Source organism: Anguilla rostrata, chromosome 6 (assembly GCF_018555375.3).
Source record: "Anguilla rostrata isolate EN2019 chromosome 6, ASM1855537v3, whole genome shotgun sequence".
NCBI lineage: Eukaryota > Metazoa > Chordata > Actinopteri > Anguilliformes > Anguillidae > Anguilla > Anguilla rostrata.
The window spans coordinates 38587498-38613853 of record NC_057938.1 but is presented as its reverse complement, the minus strand read 5'-3'; the positions used below and the strand labels follow the sequence as shown (position 1 = coordinate 38613853).

At 39.1% G+C, this 26356-nt stretch overlaps 1 protein-coding gene across 1 annotated transcript in view; it reads right to left on the bottom strand.

Annotated features, from left to right (window-relative positions):
• Positions 1–305: 305 nt before the first annotated feature.
• LOC135257098 (leucine-rich repeat and fibronectin type-III domain-containing protein 5-like) overlaps positions 306–26356 on the bottom strand; it is a 48691-nt gene continuing 22640 nt past the window's right edge. The window contains exons 2-3 of the mRNA XM_064339526.1: positions 7544–8951; positions 306–2492 (exon numbers count right to left, since the gene is read on the bottom strand). Coding sequence (XP_064195596.1) covers positions 1520–2492; positions 7544–8937 — 2367 coding nt within the window. The 5' untranslated portion in view covers positions 8938–8951 and the 3' untranslated portion in view covers positions 306–1519. The remainder of the gene's footprint in view (positions 2493–7543; positions 8952–26356) is intronic.

The window sequence follows — 26356 nt, the reverse complement described above, 5'->3', positions numbered from 1 at the left end:
TTGCCCACAAATTAACCATCTATATGACATGCAAATCTTTGCACAATGTGGGCATTTTTGTTCAAATAAGCTGGCTTTTTAAAGGCCCACAGAGGTGTATCACTGTGCTATGCCCTGGACCACACATAGAATTAAGCCCATTAATGGGTAAATATATAAATTAAGTAGAGAGGTTTTGGCTTGCAGATATTAGATTTTATGTTCTGTTTTTAAATAGTTATATGCATGACCGATCTCTGATTTAATCAACCCTAGCAGCTCAATTAAATTAGTTTGCTTGATTTAAATAAAAGATTTAAGCAGACAAAATTCCTTCATGTTCTCTTTGCTCAATACGACAGCAGTTGAAAAATGAAGCAGAGACACACAAGTCCCACCCTGAGACAGCAGGCACTTTGGTTTGGCCAACTAATTTCTTCCAGAAATTCAAGTTAACCCAACATGAATCCAATGAACCTCCCTGGGTCAAATAGTGGCTGTGGATAAACATAATTTCTGTATGCCAGATTAAGATACAGTTTGTGTTCTAACTCATTTGATATCTCAGATCATTCTCAAATTTAAAGTATTATGTTCTCTTTCCACTGAAACAATATCAGATCATACCAACACAAATACAAGAGCCTTTTTGAGAATGACTCCTTCATTCATACCACAATTTATTGTAAATGAGTCATTTGTTTATCAATTCTTTAGATTTGTTTTATTTTCCTCCATTAGACATACTACATAAAACCAGGAAAGGATTCTGGAAATGGTTTTTCGATTCATTTTGACAATATCAATCATTTCCTGTCAAGTAGTTTTGAAACATTTTCTTTTATCTGCAGCTTTTGTATTCAAGTGTTTTCCAAACTGATTGAATTAATTGGCAAATATAATGGTCCTGGTCCTTTGTAAGATTTCAGGGACAGACAATCCAACTGTAATCATGACCTTTAATAAAGAATGACTGACTGCTGAGCCAACGTTTTGTGTTTACATTTACCACCATGAGAACATTTGAGTATAGGTGTTTTCTATTTTATTGTACACAACATAACAACACAACAGATGTTGTATTACTGTACAGAGATTTTTTTGTGTGCCTCAAACCAAGGCAGTATAAATGTCACTGAAAAGAAAACATGAATTTATTTTTGAAAAATATCAAAATAATGTGAGGTCCCATAACAGCTGTGCTCTTGTTATTTTGTTAATGTACTATATAGGTAAGGTCATTTCCTTTGTAAAAAGGCTTTTTTGTGAAATCTTTGCTTATGACCCCATCGCCCCCATTGGGGAGAAGCATTTTCACATTTCTGTTAATGTGGGGTCATTTGTTTCCTTGTGCTGAAATGGTCTCGGTGGGCCTGAAAGTCTTGGATCTACACAGCACAGCGCAGGCCGAAGAGAGTCAGTCGTTAGAGCAAGGTGGAATTCAGGATTCCAACAAGGCTGGATCTGCTCACCACTCCGAGACCAAACAAACAAAAGACATCAGCTTTTGAAAACGAAGCGGACACCAATCGAAACCCAGTCATACAGTGCTTTCCAGTATCCACTCGGCACTAACGTCCCTCCCGCCCTCTCCGTCCAACTCCTCCTGCTGCAGCAGCATTCCGCTCATGGACATGCTCCGCTTGGACCACATGTTGCCCCGCCTCTGGGCCCCAATGTAGCAGTGGTGCTTGGACAGGTCCTCGTTGAGCGAGTAGCGTCGTTTGGCCCTCTGTGCCTTGCCCTCGGCCGGCAGAGTCAGGTACCGGTGGGGGGCCTTTACGTGGGCCCTCCTGAGAATGGGCGTGTCCTTGATCCGCGTGGGAGGCAAGGGGGCGGGGGACCGCGGGGAGGCGGAGTTGTTCCGGTTGGTGTTCTGCGTCTCGGCAGCGCTCGGCGGCGCCTCTGCCGGAGTCTCAGGGGAGGGCCTGGGCGCCGCTCTGCGTTTGGGCTTCAGGGAGCTGGAGGACACGGGGGTCCAGCTCGGGCTGACCATCGAGGTGCTGGTGGAGCAGTCCGGGAGGGAGGTCTCGGAGGAGTGGGTCAGCGTGTCGAGGGGCACCGCGACCGTCGGCATGGCAGTGGCGGCCGACGCCTTGCGGTACAGGCTGCCCTCTTGCCCCAGGGCCTGCTTGGAGACGGAGGGCGTGACCGAGCACCCCTGCGACTGGGCCCCGTTAGTCTGCGAGTGGACGTCGCTGAACTGTGCCCCCTTGCTGCCATCTCCGGCATTGCACACTTTGTAGCGGATCATGAGAATGATGATGAAGACCAGCACAGATGCCACAATGATGCCCCCGATGATGATGATCATGGTGCCGCCCAGGAACTGCGACTGCATGAAGTGGCAGCGGAGATACTGCGAATCAGTGGTGAACTGGATGCAGCCCACTACCCTGGTGGCTGTCAGTGAGGTGATGCCGTCATCGTAGATGGCAAGGACACACAGATCATACGGCGTCCCTGCTGCCAGGTTGTTCACCAGGAAGTTTTTGCTTGTGGGCGGGATCATTCTACAAAGACAAATGGCTCACAGTAAGCTCTGGTTAATCAATCAGTCAATCAATCAATCAATCAATTCAACTTTACATTGGTGTCATTTTTAAATATCTGGTGTCTCTTAATTTTATTTTTTTCTGAAAATATTGAAATAAACATTGAAGTCAACGAGGGTGAAAGGAATAGTTATTTTCAGATTATTTAAAAGGTCCTCGACCTGAACCCTAAAATGAGACACAGAAGAATAACACAAACAGGTAGAGGTGGGAAATGGCATTAATCAGGAATGCAGGAAGACATTTGATTCTCCTTCTATGGAACTCATAATATCCAGTCTTTTTCAATGACTGTGTTTTGCTACTGTCCACATCAAAACTTTTAATCTGATACTTTTTTCTTCAGACAGTTTTGTGAGTTCATGTTGGTGATTTCCAGACTAAATGATGATCGTGAAGAAGAAAGAAAAAACATTGCATTTACTTGAAAGCCAGATTTAAGGAATATTGTTGATGGAATCCATTCTCCTGTCTCGGGATTCACATTTTCGACAATCATTTAAGCATGATGTCATTGACTGGAGCCAATTCCAAATATAAGAATCTCAAATTACAAAATGGATTTATCATAAATCGGAGAAAATGTGGCTTTTGAGAAAGTCCCTCATTGTGCCTAGCAGACAAATTTGGCCAACTAATTTAACAGTTTTTACAACTTTCTTCAATAAGGATGTTCTTTCCATTTTTGGTATTATGGCTTAGATGCAAATACCATTTGTCCCTACACTTAATTGACTAATTAAATAGTTCCGTTGTTATTGTAACTAAAATAAGCACAGTTAATTGTAGTGATTGCTGAATTTGTCAAACCATGTTTTCTGGGGAAGAAAATGCTTTTCATTGTGAGTTAAAGAGAAGGAAAGATATTGATTGAATGTAGGCCCATGGTTTATATTTTTAATCAAATTAAAAAATGTAATTGCTCGATAAATTAACTTGTAGAAAACCTACTATATGTATTTTTGTGAATAAATATAGCTGTCTTTAAGCTATGTGCCATATTAGCAAATTCTGAAAGCTTGCCTTAAGCTATGTTCTCCAATACCATTTTATGGATGTATTCCCATAATTCAGTTTGGCAAGCCTCTATGTATTTTGCAGATGTTTACAATTGTGGTAAGCATTTTTATAAAAATAAACATTAAACACTTTTAGCTTCATGTCATTTCAGCACATTCTCTTGTGAGGTGGATACTGAATTTTACGGTGCAGAAAAACAAGTGGCACAGTGTGCATGCTCCTGTCAGTCTCAAAACTTGTCATAACAACTGGAAAGCATAACAATTTCTCTTGTGTCCTGAAGGTAATCATTTCACCAAGTTGCATCCAAAAATCAAAACTTCAACTTCCACTCCTATCCTCAGACAAATGCCTGTTTCCACAAGTTTAGTAGCGCATGAAAAAAGTACACAAAGGCAATTACATAACCATTCGAAGGCAATACCTACCGCATTCAGACAACATAACAGAGCAATGAGGATGTTCAAACTGTAAAACGCTGCTATTCAGTATGTTTATGTGTATTTGGCAAAAATGGTAGAGCCTTCTAATTTATGCTGTCCAATTGCATTATGTCAGCACTTTAATGTTCAAAGCCTACCTGTTAGATACAAGTAAATATTTAAAAAAAACACATTTCTCCCATACTTCTGCTTTGGTTCTGTGTGAACAAGATCTCATACTTTATCTTCAGCCTCAGCTTATCAGGAACAGCTTTGTTGGCCAGGAGAAACAAGCTAAGTTCCTGTAAAGCCTTTCACTCTATCCTATTAGACAAGGCTCTCAATTATCCAAATAACCCACATAAATACTCCGTTTATATATTTAACACTTTGTATAATTTAACATTCAAGCAAGGAACATCTTCCTTTAGCATATTTGGTGCATTCATGTGATAATTGGACAATTAAATTGATTTCACAGGATCGCTTTAGAATAAAAAGCCAACAAACACACTTCTCTACATGGGTTGTTGGATGGATGGATTAAAAAGTAGATCGTTTCCATGGCCTAAATAAAAAATAGTACTCATATTTCTTAATGTCCCTGCTTGTGTCGTTGCCTACTGATTTAATTGTGAGATGTTCAAAGGACTGGGGCTGAAATTAAACCTGCAGATGCTTGCTGCCGACAAGGACCTCCTGTCGAGAAAGAAGTTAGCTCAAAACTGCAAGCTCTTGTGGTAGTGAACAGCCTGACACCACTAGGCCTCCACTAGTGATAATTTAGAAAGCTGAATTAAAAGTATTTGCTTTACATAATTATAATGAATAAGGAGTATTCAGATATAGCCAACAAATGATTTTTGCACACAAAGCATTTTCTTGTTCATCACAGTCTGAAGTCTGCAGTATTTTATTGCAAATCACCCTGACAGCAGGTCATAAAAGGTCATGTACAACAAAATGTAGTCCGAATATGTGAATTAATAAGCACCTTTAAAAGCAAGGAAAATATCAAATTGCATTAATTTGTAATTAGATCATTGAACTAAAAAAATGACTTTGGTAAGTGCCCATCAATTTCAGCAAACCAGTAGTAAATTGCACAGGGCATCAAAGTGCATATATCAAACAACCACCAACATGACCCTGACATTTAAACTATTGCTATATTCCTGAGCAGTGCACAAACAAGAAATAAGTCCTGTATTACTTTAACTCCACCTAACTAATAGGGTTGTGAATTATATGATGTGTGTTTACGAACAATTCATGGCACATTACTTTACAGCACAGTGTAAATAGAAGTAACTTAATGATAATGGCGTAACAATGTTAATTTGCCATTACCTGAAATGTATTCTTGAGCATGTAGTTCAACAAAAGAGGAATGATAGTGAATAAAAAAATGAAGCATTGTTCACAGTTTTGCCGTTATTTTACACAAAGTTTTATTTTCTGTTTTTGTTGTTTCTTGTCATATACTGATGTCTGAGATTGTTAATTTGTGGCGGCAACATGTTGTGGCAAAGCACACACTTCAATGCAACAAAAGTTACATTTAGCAAGGGATGCAATTGCCTGATATGTGCAAGTGCTTTTTAAATGTCATGCATGGTATGATGACATTCATATGGCTATAGTAACTAAGTAATTACTGTTGCGATTAAATGTTAATTAGTATTTGTCTGCAATAAAAAATTAAGGAATTGTGGACTTGTCTTTATCCCTTCGATTTTCTGAGAATTGAGAATTTCTGAGAACTGAGAATTACAGATGGAAGAGAAATGAACGAGTGTACATCCACAGATGGTTTGAGCTGGAAAGAACTGGGTCTTTAATTAAAATTTGCATTATCATTACGTATAGCAGTTTTATCATGGCTGACAAAAACTGGCCATTTTAATGTATTATATGTTATAATTAGTTTCTTGATAAATATCAAAATTTCAAACCTGTTAAAAACAGAAGAAAGCCATATGTGATCATTTCTGGGTGATAATTTATTTTCTGAACCTAATTAATTACACTGTAAGAAAACCAGAATTTCTACCTTTTAATTAAATCTGACACTTAATGTAGTTATAAAAACAGATTCTCATGTCTTGTTCTTAACATGAATCATATTTTAAAGGCATGCTCAACATAGTGAATTTGATTATTATTATTATTATTATTATTTTAATTGTTATTTTTATTTTTTGATGATTGATCTTCACAGTCTACACTCTCCAAAATGTTACAAAAAAAGCTACAGTCATTGCAACAGTTACAGTGAAGAAAATAATTATAAAAGCTTGAGAGAACACAAAAACATCTTCATCAATCTAAATTATATTTGTTAACTGGAAATTAAAATGTATATTGTGTTACCCTTTTTCCGTTTATGCAGCAGACTCTGCATACCAGTAAATCCATTTCCGTATTACAGTATAATGGGCACCATTCTTTATTTTACTGCAGCTTACCCAGACTTCCAATTTGTATGCACATGTGTTTCCATGCTTTAAACTCCTGGATACCCACGGTGATGTTTCCCCTCACAAGCAAGTTAAGTATTAATTACTAAATATAAAAATAGGCCCCAAAATGGGTGTCCCTGTGTGTCCATAGAGGAACCCTATCTAGTTCAAGGGTTATTTGTTAGGCAAAATGGTTCAATGAGGACCTTTCGCAACTTCACCACCTACTGTATCTTACAGGGTTCCATAAAGAACTCAAACGGGTTCCCCTATGGAGGCAAGCCAAATAAATGTTTTTTTTTCCTGTGAGTGTGCCACTACCAGCACCCAGCCACAGTTAATTCAGATATATGTCCTTGTCAGATACTATTAACAGTTTTGAAAATATTGAGTTACAGCTGGGGCATAGTAAACAACAACAGAATGATGAATGAAGGAATTAATCTCACTTTTTGTGATCAACAGCTAATCAAGTAATTTAAAATAACATAAGGATTGATTTGATTTGGAAGCAATTTCCACTGATAATTGTATCTGTCATCTTCTCTGATATTGACTCTATAAGAGGAGAACATATTGTATGTGCATAAACAAGTTTCCTCAACTTTCTACAGTACATGTGAATTACACCCATTGATATTTACAATGAAAATGATTATTATTATTATTATTATTATTATTATTATTATTATATAAACTACACAATTGACATTTATTATGCAATAAATCTATATAGAGGGGAGTTGAATTTATGGAAACTAAAAGAGAATAATGTGAATTGGAGAAGTAGAGTTTTTCCATTTTTCATCTGCATAATTCAATGAGGGCTGTAGGAGAGAAAGCTTGGTGCATGGGTCACAGTTCTTTTTTCACTTAGCCATTTTATCTTGACGGAATTAAAGAGTCAGCATTAAAGCGGACTTAAAGACGGCTGTAAATTCCAATTCCAGATAAGTGATTTCATCTCATTTAGTTCCATTTATGGGCATTAGCGAATTGGACAGCATTAAATAATGGTTCACAGTTAGACTCACTGGTGCCACCCCTTAACATAGGCTTATAGGAAGCAATGCGCTGACTGGCTGGCGAGAAATGGAAGCCTCACCTGTAGACGAGGGAGTCATCGTAGGTACCATTGTACTGGATCTGGAACATGCGGATGCCAGGGATGTTTCTCTGGAAGTTGAACTTGACAAGGGCGGTGGAGGAGGTCACCTCGGCCACTGCCACTCTCTTGTCAGGGCTGGCCTTGGTGTCGCCAGTGTGGTTGGTGCTGTTGGCGCCAAACTTGGTGGAGGTGGAGATGTCAGAGGAGCCCGGGTCAGGTTCTTGCATGGTGTTGGTGCTGTTGGTGAAATGTGGCAGCTTGATGATGAGAAGCTCCACAGTCTGGTGGGCCTCTCCTGCTGGGTTGGATGAGATGCACGTGAAGGCACCGGTGTCCTTCACTGTGCTGATGAGAATGTCCAGTGTGCCATTACTGTAGACCAGCGTCCGTGATGAGTTGGAAACCAGCTTGCCATCCGGGGAGATCCAGTGGATGGCGGGCTCAGGATCCCCCCTGGCCTTGCATTTGAGGGTGAGCCTTTGCCCCTCCAGCACCCTCATCTCTTGGGTGTACCGCGTAATAAGAGGTGGCTCGCAGAGGAACTCCTCCTCGGGAACTGACCAGAAGTAGCGGCCTGACAGGTGCGTGGGTGTGGCGCAGGTCTCCAGGTCGTCCTCGCGGTTCAGCCGCCGCAGCCACAGAAGCTCACAGTTGCAGTGCAGCGGGTTCCCACCAAAACTGAGTGCAAAGGATGTCGAACTCATGATGCCCGAAGTGGCTAGCACCTGGGCTCTCTGGAAAAGGGGGTCAGGCGGAAGCTTCTGGAGCTTGTTGGAGGTGACATCCAGACGGTTGAGCTTCTGCAGGAGGGAGAAGGTCCCCTCAGGGATGTAGTCAATCATGTTGTGATCTAGGCTCAGTGTGTGCAGACTGATCATCCTCTGGATAGCCTCCCAGGGGATAGTTTCTAGGTTGTTATAGGACAAGTCCAGCTCCTCAAGAGCTAAGAGGTCATTGAAAGCCCCAAGATAGATGACGGTGAGCTGGTTGTTGTTGAGGATTAGGTGGTGCAGCTTGGACATGCCGCTAAAGGTCTCATTAGATATCCGTGTCAGCCGGTTGCTGTTGAGGTGCAAGGCGCGCAGGTTCTCCAGGTCAGTGAAAGCGTTGGGAGTGATGAAGCTGATGGTGTTTCTGGAGAGGGTGAGGTCCACCAGCTTTGTCATGTTGGCAAAGTCTTTCTTCTTTATGCTTGTGACAAAGTTGTCACCCAGCCGCAGCTCGACAGTGTGTCTGTCGATGTTGGGGGGGACAAAGAGCAGCCCCTTTTTGGCACAGAGAGTTGCAAGGTTGGGGGACAGTACCTGACAGATGCAACGTTTAGGACAGTTTTGGGCCTTCACTGCCATGCTAATAACCAGCAGGTAGACCAGCAGGTTTTCCATTGTCATGCAGGTTCACACACCTGTAAAGACAAAATAAAAATGAAATTATGTTTTTCTTAATCATATATACAGTATATTACTCATTTATTTAGTAAATCTTAATTAATATTTCTTATTTCTACAGACTATCTAAACAGAAAAAAATGCTTTCAAAGTGTCACAAATTCAAAACATGTCAAGGCATTAAGTAGGCATAATGTAACACAATTTATGTCAGTAGAAATGCAGTGACATTAGCGTTATGTATCACGTCCAGTTAGGGAAGAGAGAAAATTGGCTGAGAGCTCATTTTAATCAGGACTGTTACTATTTTACAAATGAAAGATAAAAGAACAATTACTAAAGGAAGAAAATACTTTCCTGTGTGATTTCTACTAAAAAGAAAATTCTGCTTCACTGTAGGGTGGCAAATTGCTAGGGTTTAACATAACCATGATTTGAATGACTGTAATTTATGCACACGCGGTCATATTTGGTTGTTTTTATAGAATTCCCGTTGTGAGAGAATGGGAAAGACGAGACAAAGGCGTAAACCAGGCAAGGAGAAATGTCCTATGAATCCCTCATATGACAGCTGATACAGATATTCTCCATATCTACGTGAATATATTTCAATAAATGATTTGACAAAAATCACATTTGTTTCTTGTTCATTCATTGCTGTGTTTTGTTGCTTTTCTAAACAACACATTCGATTTTTGAAAGTTTGAGAAAATACATATTTTGGATCATGATTTCCTTCAGCTCAAAAAGGTTTGTAAAACAAAAAAATGCCATTTCAACTCCTGGCTATTTATCAGAGCCAATATTAACTTCCTAATGTTTATATCCAAACATCAGGGGCTCTATTTTCAGGAGTACATGTCACAGGGTGCATGGGCACACTCAATGGCACAGTGTATGGGTGCACTGTGCATGGTTACTGAATGTTGGTATGTTTAGGACAGGAAGCGAGGATTCAGCTGAATTCACTCATAGCCAATCGAATGACCTGTTTTCTTTTCATTTCCATGATCTACTACTGCCATTAGCACATCAATTTTGTATTGCTATAACTAAAAAATGCATACTGTCACTCTAATAATGGATTTCTTTCACAAGGTAATGTGTAAAATTGGAAAACATGTACCAAGTGCGTAATCACATGACATTGCTATTGCATTGCCCGCTGGCACTGAAACATTGATATGAGATTAGATACAGTATTATAACATGTTTCTGTCCCAATAGTTGTTACACCATTGACAACTAACTTGCTAACGCATACAATAAGAGTGAATGCCAGACAAATAAGGTACAATGTGAAGCGTGTTCAAGCAAAATATTACAGATTGTCCAAAATAAATGTAGCCACTTCAGCATTGCTTTTGATGCATTAGTCAACACAACTGCTTCGTTTGCCATATAGTAGCTCGCTAGCTAGAGCAAACGTCAATGTAATTGTGTTAGAGATACGTTTGCTACCTTACTGATAACTAGCTAGGTATAAGAGAGAATATATGTGCCACGTGTATGCCCACCTTGTGCAAGTGCTGTACATGTGCTTATATTTGGTGCTGTAGGCATAACTGGTACAGGATCTGACCATCTCAATACCATCCTTCTGTGCCACTGGGAAATTAGCATCACCAATTACCTGAATGTTAGTCGACTGGACTCTGTCAATTCATATAAGCGAGTGATTGAGTAGAAGGAGCAAACCGATATGCCTCAAAAACGCAGTGAAATGATGCAGAAAAAACAATGTACTCACTGGCATGTTGGGCTAGACTTGAACAAACTGCATGATAGCCAAACTGACTGCGCTCTGGCTCACGCTAGCCACCAAACTGATGGTATGCTCAAATTAACCAATGGTCAGAAAGGGAAGGACTGCTGTTACTTTGAGCACAACTAGGAGTGCATGCAGAAACCTATTGTGTTGCACTTGATGTCAGCTGAAACTTTCCCTCCTGCAGCACTGCATGGAATAGATGCAGCTTTTTTGGCATTCGTTCTCAGCCAGGTCACAGAAGGTATGCCAATGCTTAAAAGGCCAGGTTTTATACTTTCTGCTCCTGCAACAAGCAGTTATGTACTCCATTATGCCTTCAAACTGAAACAGTAATCCAAATAGACATATGACCAAATACTTTTTAGAAATATTACGTAACTCTGGAGCAGTGGAAATGCATTCTCTGGAGTGATGAATCACGTTTTATTACCTGCCAGTCTGACGGACAAATCTGGGTTTGGCGAAATGCATAGTGCCAACTGTACTGGCCTGAAAAGTACATACTGTAAAGTTTGGTGGACGAGGAATAACGGTCACATAACGGTCTGGGGCTGTTTTTTCAGGTTTTGGGCAAGGCCCCTTAGTTCCAGTGAAGGGAAACCTTATTGTTACCGCATATAATTTCATTCTAGAAAATGGTGCACTTCCAACTTTGTGGCAGCAGTGTGGGGAAGGCCCTTTCCTGTTTCAGCATGAAAATGCCCCTGTGCAGAAAGCAAGGTCTATAAAAAAAATGGTTTGTTGAGTTTGGTGGGGAAGAAGTTGACTGGCCTGCTCAGAGCCCTGACCTCTACCCCATCAAACACCTTTGAGATGAATTGTAATGCCAACTGTGAGCCAGGCTGTATGCCCAACACCACTGCCCAACCTCACCAATGCTCTTGTGTGCCCTGCCGCCCCACCTCCCCACTAACTCCAGCCAAAAGGTCCTACCTGCAGGTAAACAAACACATGTAGCTAAACAAACACACATCAGACATGCAAACGGTATCCTCGATGCTCAACAGAACAAAATGAAATTTGTTAAATTGAAACAAAGATCTCTCAATTCTGTCGCATTCCGGTTTATGTGTAAATCTCGCCTTTTAAATCAGATTCTGTGATTTCTGCAAAATGGGAAATATGAGCCCCTACATATAGCCTACACATATAGGAAAATAATTAGCAAAAGTCTCCACCCAGCTTCTCAACATTAGAGAATATTGCCCAGCATGTGCTTGGGCACAAATAAACCTTAAAGGTGAATTCTCTGCCCATTTTAGTATATAGTCTACAAAAAACACTGGATAAGAACATTACTTAGTTTCATTGTTGCTAAAGACGGTTTGTGATGAGGCCATTCAATAGTTTCATTTTTAAGATAAGACGATTGATGTTAATGTCTCAGCTCTTCTTTATTCATTAGCCTTGAGAGATATATCACTGTAAGTAGTATTATTATTACGTTGATTGTTAAATTTAACTAAATAATTATCCATTGTTTAATGCATATTAAATGTAGAGAAATTAGAAGATTGTTTTTACAATCGTGTTGTTCTTACAATCTCCTGACCACTGTTACTTTATGAACGCTAGTAATAATATGCCAATTCCGATATATTGTTGTATGCATAGATATACGAGAAAAGAAAAAAAAAACAAACAATGCAAGTTTGCAACAAACTTTATTTCCGTTATTAATGTGCAGTTTTACAAGAGATGATTGTGCCAGTAAAGTGCCTTATTGGGGTTGTTTGCTCTCTGCTAATTCATACAAAAGAGTGCTTTAGGAGTGTTTCGCTCAGACGCAAAGAGGGTGTTTTAGCGGGGGAAAACACTTTTATTTGCCTCAAACTATGAAAGGAGATATGCAATGAGAATAAAATATTTATTGACCTTTACATCAGTTCCCTCATGACATCAAGAAGGACCTACACCCAACAGCTCAGAGGCCGGTAATACATTGAACCCCACTCATTCAATCCACACATAGGAACTGATGTAAATATTTTGACTGATATAATTTGATATTGCGATGCAATTGATTTCTTGTACTGATCCTTAATACAGGCCATGGTAACCCCATACAATGTAGGCTGAAGCCATTAACGGATTTACCTTTACAGTCACTTAGGTAATTCATGCAAAAGCTTCTTTACAGGCTTCAATAAAAATAGTGAAAAATAGATATAATGCTGTGTATATTGTTCATTACATACAGTGCACTATCCAAACTATATTTTTGAAGATAAAATAATTTAATCACCCATGAAATGTAAAATTTTAATACAATATATTATGTCCTCTACTGGCGATTATTTTGTTATTTTTTTCACACTATGTAGTAACAGCAACCAACATTAATAAGCAATTCTGTAGTTTACAACAATTAATTGCCTCATCTACACTAATCTTAAGAAGAGAATCATGTTTGCAAGCCAAGTTACTGTCTGCCTCTTTTGTTCAGAGGGGACACCACAACTCAGTAGTCAAACTACACGCATGGTTTAACAAAGGCATCTTCAACATCCGCTCTCATTCCTGTTTCCTAAATAGAAGCAGAGAATGCTACCAGACTATCCAGAGCCCACACCCAAAAAGATATGTGATTATATTTCTAATCCAGTCATTTTAAATGATTCATTTCACACTTCTCAGAACGTGAACCTGTTGCAGTCACTAGTGGCATTATGAACTCTGCCCAGTGAACAATTTTGTGATCAAAATGCAGTTAACGCAACTCCATTGAGGCGTTCAGGTGAAAACCTGGTTACATTTGCCAACTAGGACATAGGCTATATCTGGGTAAAGCCTGAGCTATATTGGGGTTAACCTAGTCCGTTTATGTCAACACATCTCTCGACCTAGATTTCCACCCCTCTAGACATATAGATTCTGGCTTTTGCTCGCTGGGTGGCTAGAGTCCCAGCAAGTCTGCAGCTTTACCCTTCACAAGCCCTTTGTCAAGTTCTGCTCCATGTCTTATCTATCAGGCAGCTTTCTACAGAAAATGACAGTAGACTAAACTTTAAATCAATATTAATTAAATGTTCATTAAGCTCAGGCTGAATTTAGCAAACATTTAACCACAGAATTAAATTCCACATGATACTTCAACATACCGTTGGCAATCATACTGCAAACCCTCTTTGTATTTACAATAGGGATTCCATCTCCTCTGAACAAAAAAGGTCAGAGATGGCTATTGAGGTGACAATTGAATTGTGATCGTGTTAGCGATGGTAGGGTGATTTTTAAAAAAATATATAATTATATGTGCCAGTCATTTTGCCCATATATTTTAGTACTGTACAAAATTATCACCTTTCATTCCTTGATGGGCTAGTGCTAGGATGATTTGTTTCTTATTGGCAAGCAGACAAACAAACATAAATGTAACCAGCAGTAGTATAGCTTTAACAGCAACCTCAGATCCGTCTACTTGTCTTCATACAGGAAGTGTATCACTGATGGTCTTTAGAAACATGTCTGGTGGAGAAACACCTGAGGGGAATATTACAGTATGTGGTTTTTCATAAGGAAGAGCTGAAGATATTTCTGACAGACATCAAGGAATCAAAGGCTCACACAATTGCATAACTTAGAGTCAAAACAAGTCTGTAAGAACCTGGAAAGGTCATTCCAAAGGATCAGGCAAACAGTAATTTGTTCTCTTAAGTGCAGATGGAAATAGTGTGTTCATTACCAGACATCACTCCAGATATTGATTTCTCCCTGCACTACAGTTTTAAAAGTAGAATATAATGGAATCAGTGGTGGAGATGGCAGTGGAGTGCACATGTGATGGACCATTTACATAAGATCTTCATGGAAAAATGAAATATTACAGCATTATGATGACTGGACTCATAACCAAGGGGATTAGTTTTAGTTTCAATAAAATGTACATGGATGTATGTACAACATCTATTATGGAGGTTAATCCATAGCTTTTATTATTTCTAAGCTACAGTCTTGATTAAAGTAAATACTGCAACAATAATAGTGGGTTGCTGAAGACTGTAAAAGTAGGAGGTGTTCTAATATTCTTTTGGTGAATTGACTATTGGTTGAAATGACCTGAATCTATCTGAATCACCCGAAGCTTTGAGAGTTGGTCTGTGCAGTTTTACATTCCACCGAACTGGAGAATGGCATTATGTAAGGTCCATGTGTTCACAAGCGTGGGTTTCCATTCAAGTCAAGTCAATGAGTTTATATTTTTATTTGGTTACTTTTATTAAATTATGGTTACATTTTTTTAAAATAAACATGTTAAATACATTGTTTTCAGTTTATATTTCTACAGTTTTAAGCCGGTTTTGGTAAGCTTCACTAATAATCTCTCTCTCTCTCTCACTCTCTCATACACGCACACGTACACACACACACACACACATATTATGCAGTCTAAGCTGGCTGCTTGTGTTAAAACTGATTTCTGTTTCATAGTTCACAGAATGCTCAAATGGAAAAATGTGGAAATTATTCTAGACCATGAGGGGGAGGAGGGGGAGCACATTTCATATTTTATAGTGGGAGAATTTATAGAAACATACTCTTAGGATAATATCCAGTGCAAGACTCATGATATTATTCATCTCTAAAGTGGGGTGACACAGCTATGCATCATTACTCTCGAAGAACCAGCTACTGAACTAATGGATTCGGCTGTGCCTCAATATGTTCAGGAGAGTTAATGCATACATCGATATGAAAATGCAAATATCAATATAAATACACTCCCCTCCCCCGTTATCCACCCTGGTCTACCCTCTAGCAAGTGTTATGTATGGAGATCCCACATTCATTCTGCCACTGGTTCATCAGCTTCACTGAAAGGAACAATACCAGGACAGGGTTAAGACCCTGGTTTCTTCCGTTTTGGCTGTTCATTGATAAGATGGAAACCTATTTCGTATTTCTCCATACTCTCTAAACAGAAGTTTATCAGTATGGAGGAGGAGGACGGGAGCACACCTGCTCTCACAACAGGGAGATTTACGATTTACTGAAGTGCACCCTTAGGATGATGAACTGAACTGTGAGATGTGAGGCTAGATAATGACAAGATGCTCAGCCAGTTGCAACGCAAGCCTGCAGCACTGTATTTGTATCTCTCAAACTTATCAGAGATAAGGTCAGTTGAAGGTAGATTAATTCATCACCATGTGGATTTAGTCCAAACAACTGAGCTATCTTAACAAGAAAAAACCAAGATTCATCTACCACTATAGAGACTCCATTGTAAACACATGAGAAACCTTTTGGGCTTTACCCTTTTTGTGAGATGGATTTTTTGGGCTGGTGTTACCTGGACATAACATTCCTGGAGAGCCTGATATTTTCATTGAGGTAAGTAGAGGAGGGTGTGGAGTCGATAGCATATGAACCATTTGGTAATTGCCCAATGGGCCGCTTGAGATTCCCCTTTCTACCATTTCCCTGCTCACAGACTGCATTTTCCCCTGTTTTTTCTCCATTCATAGAGGGAATTAGGTGGTGATCAGTGGTTCCAGCTGGGGTGCCATCTGCACACTAAATGGAGTGAGACTACCCTCTCCCAGGCCTGTACTTTTTCCCCACAAAAAAAGGCATCTGACTTGCAGTACTCATTGGGTATTTATTAATCTGGCATGACCCAATGGAAATTGACGGAGTATCTCCACTGGGTCATGCAACGGAAAAATTTTTTTTAACACTTTTAATGTGATTTATGCACTTGTAGAAGTCAGTAGAAAACAGTTGATAAAATATTAGATATTTCACTGTCAGTGTCAGTCATTGTTGCTGCTAATCTGAACTTGAATGTGCTTGCTGCAAAAGTGGATCAACTATTATGACTGAGGGCCACATATGAGTGTTTTAAGAAAGTCGCACAGCTTAAATGAAGGAATATTCACTCAACTGACTCACATCGTTTGCATTTCTGTGTGGCTAGTTTTTACACTAAAACAAGTGCCTGGTTATTGGAAAGAAGCGCTTGAATCTGATTATGCACTCTCTTTATGCACTACAGATCTAGACCAATCAAAAACATCCCTCTTGACCAGAGTGGGTCATTCAGTCAGAGCTGGAGTGGAGAGTATGACAGGTTTAGAAAGATGGAAGGTGTATTAGACTGTGTTACTGTTGGAAGCTTCTGCTGTTGTTAAAAATCAGACAATAATTATTTGATTTTTATCATCATAAATTTCACCACTTTTGTTCTTTTTTTCATGTATGGATGTTACTGGAATGGGGCACACCGATTCTCCTTTCAGAACCCTATGCAGTAGAACCTTTTCCAGTGAGCAAATCCCAGAATCTAGATGTCAAGAGAGGTAGAGATCGAGATTGAGAGACATATTGACATAAAAGGACAAGTTTAGCCCTAATTTTGCTCAGTTTTACCTAGATATAACCTGGCTAAATCCTAGTCAGCAAAAAACTTTCACTTTTCCAACAAATATTGCTGGGTTTTCATCTGAATGCCTACACACTAAATTGCCCAGTGTTTGGTCTCACATTAACTCTGGAATGTGAGACCAAATGTTATCTGTTAAGAGTTGAATTAACACTGGACATTTTACAATGTAGACAGTGTTTAACCAACTTTTCACAACAACAGTGTTCACTGGGCTAGGGCCCAGGATTAGAGTTTTGTATATCATGGTCCAAATAGAACTATCAACCCGAGTTTTGCTTGACAATGGTAAAACAATATGACCAAAGGGCCTCGGAAGAATATTTAAATTTCAGCTGATTAAGCAGATCAAATCAATAAGGATAAAAGTAACAAATATATAGTCATTGTTGGTAACCTTCGTATAAGTAGAATATACCACACCGGGCTGTCCGGTTTTTTGGAAAATAATGTACTTTACAGTGAGATAAGCTCCGCCTCGTCCACATCACCACCCCGTCATACATTATTTTCCAATAATGGGACCGCTCATCGTGGTATATTCCTTAACATAAATGTTAGGCATTTCACACTTTCACGTGACAAAAAGTTTGAATGAACACATTCTCTTCAGACTATAAGATTAAAAAAATGTTTTAAAACACAGGGCTAAGTTAAATGAAATTATTTAGGAAAAAGTGGAATGCATTGCTTCGGAATAGAGCTTCTTTCATTTGTGTGACGTGTGAAGATAGCCAATATTGTTTGTTGCTATGGCCTCATTTTGATATCAATATGTTTAATGACAGGCCTAGATTTTGCACTTCCTTAACAGGCCATGAACAGTCAAATTAACCATCATTTATCTTGCCTGTACGCTTGAGCATTTTGATCACAGTGTGTAATAAAAGGACTGTGGCTTGGCAAAGCCTGCAAAAGTATCTGAAGTTTTAGGGCCCACCTTGTACCCACGTAGTTGTCTGAATCATGAATAGGGTCGGGTAGCAAACTAAATTTCCAATGGGGAGAATTATAGATTGAGGTACTGGAGCATTTGTGATGATGTAATTGGCAGGAAAAATGGGAAAAAACGCAACATAACCCAAGTTTGGGGCTTTATTGTGTGGACTTGTGAAGTTGTTTGTGAATTCTGTCTGTTTACATGTGGTCAGATGATATAGACTTCATTTGTCTTAACGGCTGAGAGTCAGTAGTCATTGTGGTTTTTTCTGTTGGAAACCCTGAAAAGTGTCAAATTATTGGTGCTGTATAGGTAAGGGGCATGCCCCATCAAGGCATAACTTGGCTGATGGCATATTTTCCATCCCAGTATTTTATTATAAACAAGTAGTGTGACAAGTGTAGATGGTCTCCCTCTCTCACCACATCCATCAAGTCTTGTGCGATCCGTCGTCTAACCCATATGTTCAATGCTCCTTTGTGCACAATAGTAAGAGCATTAGAGTTCAAAGGTGGTCTAGGCTGGTTAAAACTGCAAACATGCCAAAAATGCACAGCTGCCAATGTTCTTACTGACACTTCCTAATGCACCACCCCACCCATGTTGATCCAAATGGGTTTACTGAAAAACTACAAAACCAAGTGAAGGTTTATTATTTACTTTGCACAGTGCAAAATGAGCAGTTCTAGCAGTGCCCATGTGCATTCACACACATTTTAGTGACTGTTGTCACTAAAATAAGGCCCTCAATCTAGCTAATTGTATGCAGCATTAAAAAAAAAACATTTTTAACCACAAACACCTGAGAACCACATACACCTGACTGAGCAAAACATGGCTACCTCAAAAATGACCAGGAATTAATCACCTAACAATGATTTCTGAACTGAATACTTTTTTTCTAAAAACTAGTCCTTGATTCGTGTTCAGCAGAGGTGAGGAGAATCAGGGTTGCCAACAATTATGGCCAACTCAGCCTTTTTTGTAAAAGCTCCTGAAGACAGGACTTTCTACACCTGGTCTGAGGGCATTCGAAGGCATGGGTACTCAAATCTAGCCCTCGACTCCAAATCCAGCCCTGGTTTTACATTACGTTACAGGCATTTAGCAGACACACTTATCAGACTTACACAACTTTCTTTTACATAGCATTTACATTGCATCCATTTATACTACTGGATAAATACTGAAGCAATGCAGGTTAAGTACCTTGCTCCTAACCCATTATACTACACTGCCACCATTTCCTTTTCTTGTTCCCTTTCTTGGCCCTTGAGGACCATGATTTGAGTATCAGGGATCTAAGGGATTAGGAGATTTTGGAACAAACAGGAGCCTTGCCTCACACTGACCCCACTGTGTCTCTCAGCATTGGGCACTGTCTCAGCTCCACATTTAAATAAAGGATAAAGTCCCCTGCCAAATGCAGAATCCCCAGGAAATTAGCACACCCATTCAATCACAAGTATGAAACAGGTGTAAACATATAAATCATTAAACAAATGAAGGCATGGCTCCTAATTTGCCGTCATTAAAAAATTAAAAAAAAGTATTGTTTTGGAAAAACAAAATATAGGGCCCTATGCTGGATATCATGTTACGGCTAAAGCACTGGGACTTGAGGGCTGTGAGTTTGAATCCTGACTGGCACTCTATTGTTGGGTTCTTGAACCATATAACTACTACAGCAGCAAATGATTATTTGAGTGTTTATAGAAATGTTATAGAGTTCACAGAGTTTTTAATGTTGTAGTGGTTCATGTAATGTTTTAGTGGTTGGTGTAATGTAATGGAGACAGAGGAACTAAATTGTTCAATTCTCTGAACAAAAGCCTTGTACACAAGCTTATGAATTATCACAAAAAAAAAAAAATGATTCAAGATGCTTCAAGAGACCTTAAACAATTCATATTTTGCCTTCATTCAGCCAAAAGTGGCTCTCACTTAAATTAGTTAAGGAAATTTAAAGTTATGCCACACCATACGTTACATTACACTGAGCAGGGCCCTGTGCATCACCATCATAAGATTACCTGCACTCTGCCCAACTCCTCATTTAAGAAAACATAGTTGAAGCATTGAGATTAGTAAAATGGGCAGACTGATAATTAATCAAGTTGTTTTATTGCACCTACTAAGCATAATTACTGTTTGCATGACTATGTAAATTAACCATATGCTTTGATGACAGTCTGCCGTGGGCTTCTCTGTTGCAAATGAAGGTCCAGGATATTTGTTTATCATATCCAGTGAGTGCAATGGGGATTTGGATGGATAGCTTTTGAAATTTTGTTTCAGTTAAACAACTAGAATTTTGGCCTATAATTAATCAGAATAAATACAGAAGTTTGTCAAGGCTAGCCACCCAGAGGATTTTTTCATTTGGAAATGAGAAAAGTGCTAAACCCACTGAATAGTAATGCCAAGAAGATGAGTTTTTCATTCAGACTGTGTTTACTCCTCGGTGAGTCAACCAGCTCAATTTAAATGCAGCGTGCTTGTCCCAGTTCTTGTGTGCTATCATAAACCCTGTGGTCACTAAACTTGGTGGTAAGAACATTGTGTAAGAACATGTGCCCTGTAGTGCAGGAAATAGCCACTCACAGGGTTTGTTTCACTTCAGGTGCAGTGCTCTCTGCATGGGTGCTCATGGTGAGACTCAATTTGCAATTCAAAATGGGGTGTGTGAACATTTTACTTTCTAACAGTGATCTGGAAAATGAAAAGATGCAGTTTACTTTGGAACACAATTAATAAAAATCAACATGAATGTATCTGTTGACTGTTAATTATGACACACTTGAAAATCATAAAGATGTTTTAAGTGGCAAATAATATATCGCTTGAAACTTCTGATTTCAGATCATTCATTTAGTAGATGTTTCAACAACCACTCTCTTAAAGGGAATTTCCATATGGGGGTGCAGGGACTCAAAATGAACTCAAAATGCAGATAATGGTAACTTAATAAAATATCTAATCTGGTTCCCATTTCAAAATTGCTAAAATGTTTGTAATTTGTAATTTAAAAAGGCCAATGTCTTTGTTTAAAAACACAATGAACCAATGAAATTTCTGAATCTCTGGTTTCAGAGAAGCTCCATTTTTGAAGGGGTTATGACAGTTTTGGTGTCCAGAGGTGTAGTTTTAACAGTCAATTTGTTTGAATCGAAGGCTTTCGGTTGAATGTGAATACATTAATTCAAATCAATGACCATTAAAACTGCACTGCTGGATACCAATAAGAGGCATCCATTTTGAGTTCATGTTTTTATCTAATGGAGGTTCAGTTGAAGCACCCAAGTGTTCATCTTAACAAAAGCACAGTCGGGAAGATTCTGTTCCATACATCTGTGGTTTTTTGTAATCCATTTTGAGGAGCAATCCATGATTGGAAGCCATCAGAACTTTCTGGAAAAGTGAGTTATGAATAAACAAATGTTATTTGTGAAGTCATTTCCCTGGACAGGCATTCAAACTTCTGAAATGACTAATTTTACGCATCATTAAATCTCTTATGAAAACAGGACTAAGGCACAGAATTTTTCTAACACTTATGTCAAATAATATTTCCTCAGTTCGTGATTTTGAAAAAGTTTTTTGGGGGTGAGTTTTTTGGAGATGGCGGCAGCTGCTCTGATTGCCATGCACATCACATAAGAGGGAACAAACATGTCCCTGTCATGGGGCAGCGATGCATTTCAGCAGAAAAGGGAGAGGATCCGAATCTTCTCCGGAACACCATGTCGCAGACCTAGCATGGAAGCGCAGAATAAAGTTGGTCTGGTACAGAGTAGAGTCTTCTCACCATAGGGTCCTGTCCCTTTTTTTTACCCTTATTATTATTATTCATTTATTTATTAAATGATTATTATTATTACTTTGGCTTATTCTCATCAACAGAACTGACAAGGTTCATTTTCCATTGAAAAAAACGAATGCATTAAATCCATCACAGCAGTAACAACAATGAGAAGTAAAGGTAACATACACTCAGAGTACACAGCTGCCAGTGCTGTAGGTATGCTGATATAATGCAATAATTACATCTACATCAAAACTTTGGGAGTTATATTTTGTGTTTGCCCGGCCATAAGAACAGCTGGGGGCATGTTCTACTCATCACAGAATACAAAGGAAATTGTTTCTACCTTTAGTCCAATGCTAACCCACAATCAATGCTGCACTGAGTTAAAAGGCAGGATGAAACTGTTTGTGTGTGTGTGTGTGTGCATGGGGAGGGGGGGGGGGGGGTGCATTGTGGGAATGGTGGATGTTTGCTTATAACCTGAGGTTCTCACAGTCACCATCAAGAGACACCCCCCCCCCCATCTCACTGCCCTCCAAGAGGGGGTGTGGATCTTTCACTCTGCCAAGTTTTCATCGCTATGGGAGAGGTCTGCCCACTGCGATTCACACAATGTTTATCACAGCACTATGTCTGTGTGAAGAGCATATCAACAGACTGCCAGCCAAACAGGAACCGGCATTTGGAGAGGGAAGAGTGCGAAATGGTGGTGTAGCCGCCTCAAAATATTCCAGAAGCCAAGATCTGTAGCAGTTGCGTAGTGGCAGGCATGTTGCACACTGGATCCATCTTCATAAATTTCTGCGATCAATGCAAAATGAAGGAAAGGAAAACTTGCTTGGTCCTGATAATCACAGTCAAAGTCTTGGCCTAAACCATCTGATATTCAAACTCTAGGTCTACATTTGAACTACCTGAGCAGTGTCATATAGGAGTAGGTACAACCGTGTACTTAGCCATTATGTATTCTTATACATTTTGGGGAGGAGCAGTGCTGATCACCTATGTGTATTAATTTCCCAGCGAATAATGGTCCAGTCAGACTCTCCTTGAATATAACAGGCATCTGCATGATGGTTGAGAGAAGATTTACCTGCTGCTAATGCTCTGCCTTTTTGGACTGCCTTGAATGCCTTACCAAGGCCCTAATCCAAACTTTACCCAACAAAGAAAGCCAAAATCTCAGAATTAAATATGCTTTAATAAAGGATAAATACAATATATGGGTGGTTACTCAATATGCTGAATTTTATTTCCACAGCAAGGCAGCATTCAAGTGTGCAGCTTTTGTTCTTAGAGAACTTACACACATAGGTCGCTGAGACGTTCCTGCTTTTATCAATTTATCTCTGCAATCAAATGATAAAAATTACATGTAATTACACCTAAAGGACACAAATTCTAAAATAGCTTTTCCTATATTTCATCTCTACAGCAGTGGACATTAGCCAAGATATCAAATGGCCTCAGAACAGATATGAGAGCACTACATAGAAAATGTCAACATTATCATCTTTGGGAATCTTATATAACTAATATAGATGCAATACTTTTCCAGCACCAGTAAATAATAAGGTGACATTTTGACATAGGTAGCCTGCCTAAGCTACTTTACACACAAAAAAGGTGGAGTAGCTGACAACGATTATCTCAGTAAAGTGTCTGTGTTAAATGATGGGTTGATCATTTAATGCTTATAGCTTTCCATTAACCACGTAACCTAGTTCATTAGTTTGGCCAAAACAGAAAAGGTACGAACACCAGTTTCTGCTTCTTCCGTAGTCAAGTAGTCAATGGTCAAATATCTTATCCATGTTATATCTTTAGTTCAGACACTGATCGAAACGTGACGTTTTCTGGGAAGTAGGTTCCAAAACCCACATACTTATAAGAACTGACACAGTCAATGTATTTTCAATGTACGTGAGATGCAACCAAGACAGTACACTGACAGAGTACATGCCCCCGGTTTACAAACATCGGGTATACCAAAAAAGTGACTTATGGGTCTTTTAAATAGCACAGAACAATTCTGGAATCATCCATACATGGAATTATCAGGAATCTCAGTAGTTCCTGGAATGTATTCCCAAATCCTTTCCACCAAACATCGAGAACCACGATGATGAGAATTTTAGAGGAAGTGTCAAAACAAATAATACAAGCCTAACCTTCCATTAATAAACAGTATTTTGAGAAATTCACTCTCAACTGTGAATCACTTTGTAAAATACGCTGCTTCCAAAATAGGAGGGGTGAAATAGAAGGAGCAGCAAGCCTCAAAGGCAGGCTTGGCAGAGCAGTGTTCCATGAACTGAGCATAGAGGAAGCATGAAATCCAACTCTGACAAGCAGCTTAGCAGGGTTTCCAGAATAACTACACAGTAACATCGAATTGCAAGCACTAACATCACAGATTTTATAAGTTATACGTTTTTTAAGTTATTGCTACATGTTTGCATTTTATTTCCGGCAATTCTACCTCTGTATTACTGACATATCTAACGCACCATGTAAACTAATGTGTCAAATGCATTAATGTTAGTTAGCTACAAATAAATCTCCGTGTTCATTGTTGTATTAGTCTACCTGCCAAAACATAATCCGAATGACAGAATGATTAAAAGCAATAGATAAGTTTTTTTTTTCTTCCCACTATGATTTGCAATTGTGATTCAGTAGGTATTGGTAACAAAAATGTAACAAAAATGCAGGTATGCACATGCTATTAAAATATGTTTTAACTTTAATATAATAATTCTAACCAGCCATAACATTTGAATAAACACTTGAATAAACTATTTCTGTGTATTTTATGTGTATTTTGAAGGGAACGCTATGCTTTAAAGCACCAGAGACCCAACAGACCCACCTATCCAGCTATAATGTTATTTCTTTGCATACAAAGTTTGTTTTTGTGGCTACACTAACATTATTGGGCATATTATATAGCCTAAATATATGCTGTTTCAAGTAAAAGCTTACTTATTGGTAATCAAGTCAAATCATATGTGTAGTTTCGCTTGGTAAAGCTCTCCTAAATTAATTTCTTTCAAGTTTGTATCTACCGGTTATTTAAAAATGGCAGTTGGTTTTCTCTGTGAATGACGTTTCACAGGAAGTTTACATTTGGCTAATCAGAAATGTACGGGACTGCTTGCTCCATGCCACAGTTCCTGGTACCTGTGTTTGGTACTCTCTGCAGGAGTAACACAATTTAGTTCCGAGAACTATGCATGGTACGCTTCTGCTGCCTAAGGAAATGCATCCAGAACCTGTGATCTCAGTTTCATGGTACGGTACAGTGCAGTACGGTATGGAAATGGGAAAGAGCCATTAGATGTACCTCAGACACACCTTAGCTCTCCTCAGCTTGTGAACTAATTTTAGTCCCCCTATACACAATACAGTTAGTTAGCATGCTAATGCTATGCATGCACAGCGTACTGACCAAACCCTAGATATCTACGAACAACTAAGAATAACAGCAGCTCGGCAATCAAGATCAACCTGTTTCTTGACTACATGAACACATAACAAGCAAGACCTTAGTAGATCTCCTGGCTACCTTGCTAAAAGGGTTAACTAGCTTGCTACTTAGCTAGCCAGCTGGGAATCCCACATTCATAAGGACTAGCCAGCAGTATGCTACGTTTGCTGTCACTTACGTAACTTAATATGAACATTCAATTTGATCTTTGGCCAAAATATGTTTTCTGTCTGTAAAAATATATATGCATCATATATCTTCAGTCTTAGCTTTCCAAAACCAAGATTTAAGATTTAGATTTTCTTGATTTGGCTCGGCACAGTTTTAGATTTGTAATCAAACAATTCACATGTGGTTAAAGTGCAGATTCTTGTAGTTTTTATTAAATGGTATTTTCATAAATTTTGGTTTCACCACGTAGATGTTACAGCACTCCTTATAGTCCCCCCTTTCAGGGCACCATAATGTTTGGGACAAATGGCTTCACTTTTGTCAGGTGTGTTAAATGTCTTCCTTAGTGCAGTTATACGAGTGCTTTCAGTATCTGCAGTCGGAGGGTTGCCGGTTCGATCCCACGCCCTGGCCATGTCGAAGTGTCCCTGAGCAAGACACCTAACCCCTAATTGCTCCCAACAAGCTGATTGGGGCCTTGCATGGCAGCCTTTCGCCGTTGCCATGTGAGTGTGTGTGTGAATGGGTGAATGAGAGGCATCAATTGTAAAGCGCTTTGGATATATAAATATATAGATAAAAGCGATATATAAATGCAGTCCATCTAGTCTTGATTCTAGACTTTCGATTGCTTTTAGAGTCAGTTATTGGCATTTGTCAACATCAACCAGAGTGCCAAAGAAAGTCAACGGAGCCTTTATGAGGCTGGGAAATAAGAAAAGAGATGTAGGCCAAACCTTAGGCTTACCAAAATCAACTGTTTGGAATATTATTAAGAAGAAAGATCACGGGTGAGCTTATAAATCACAAAGGTGCTAGCAGGACAAGGAATATTTCTACAGTTGATGACAAAACAA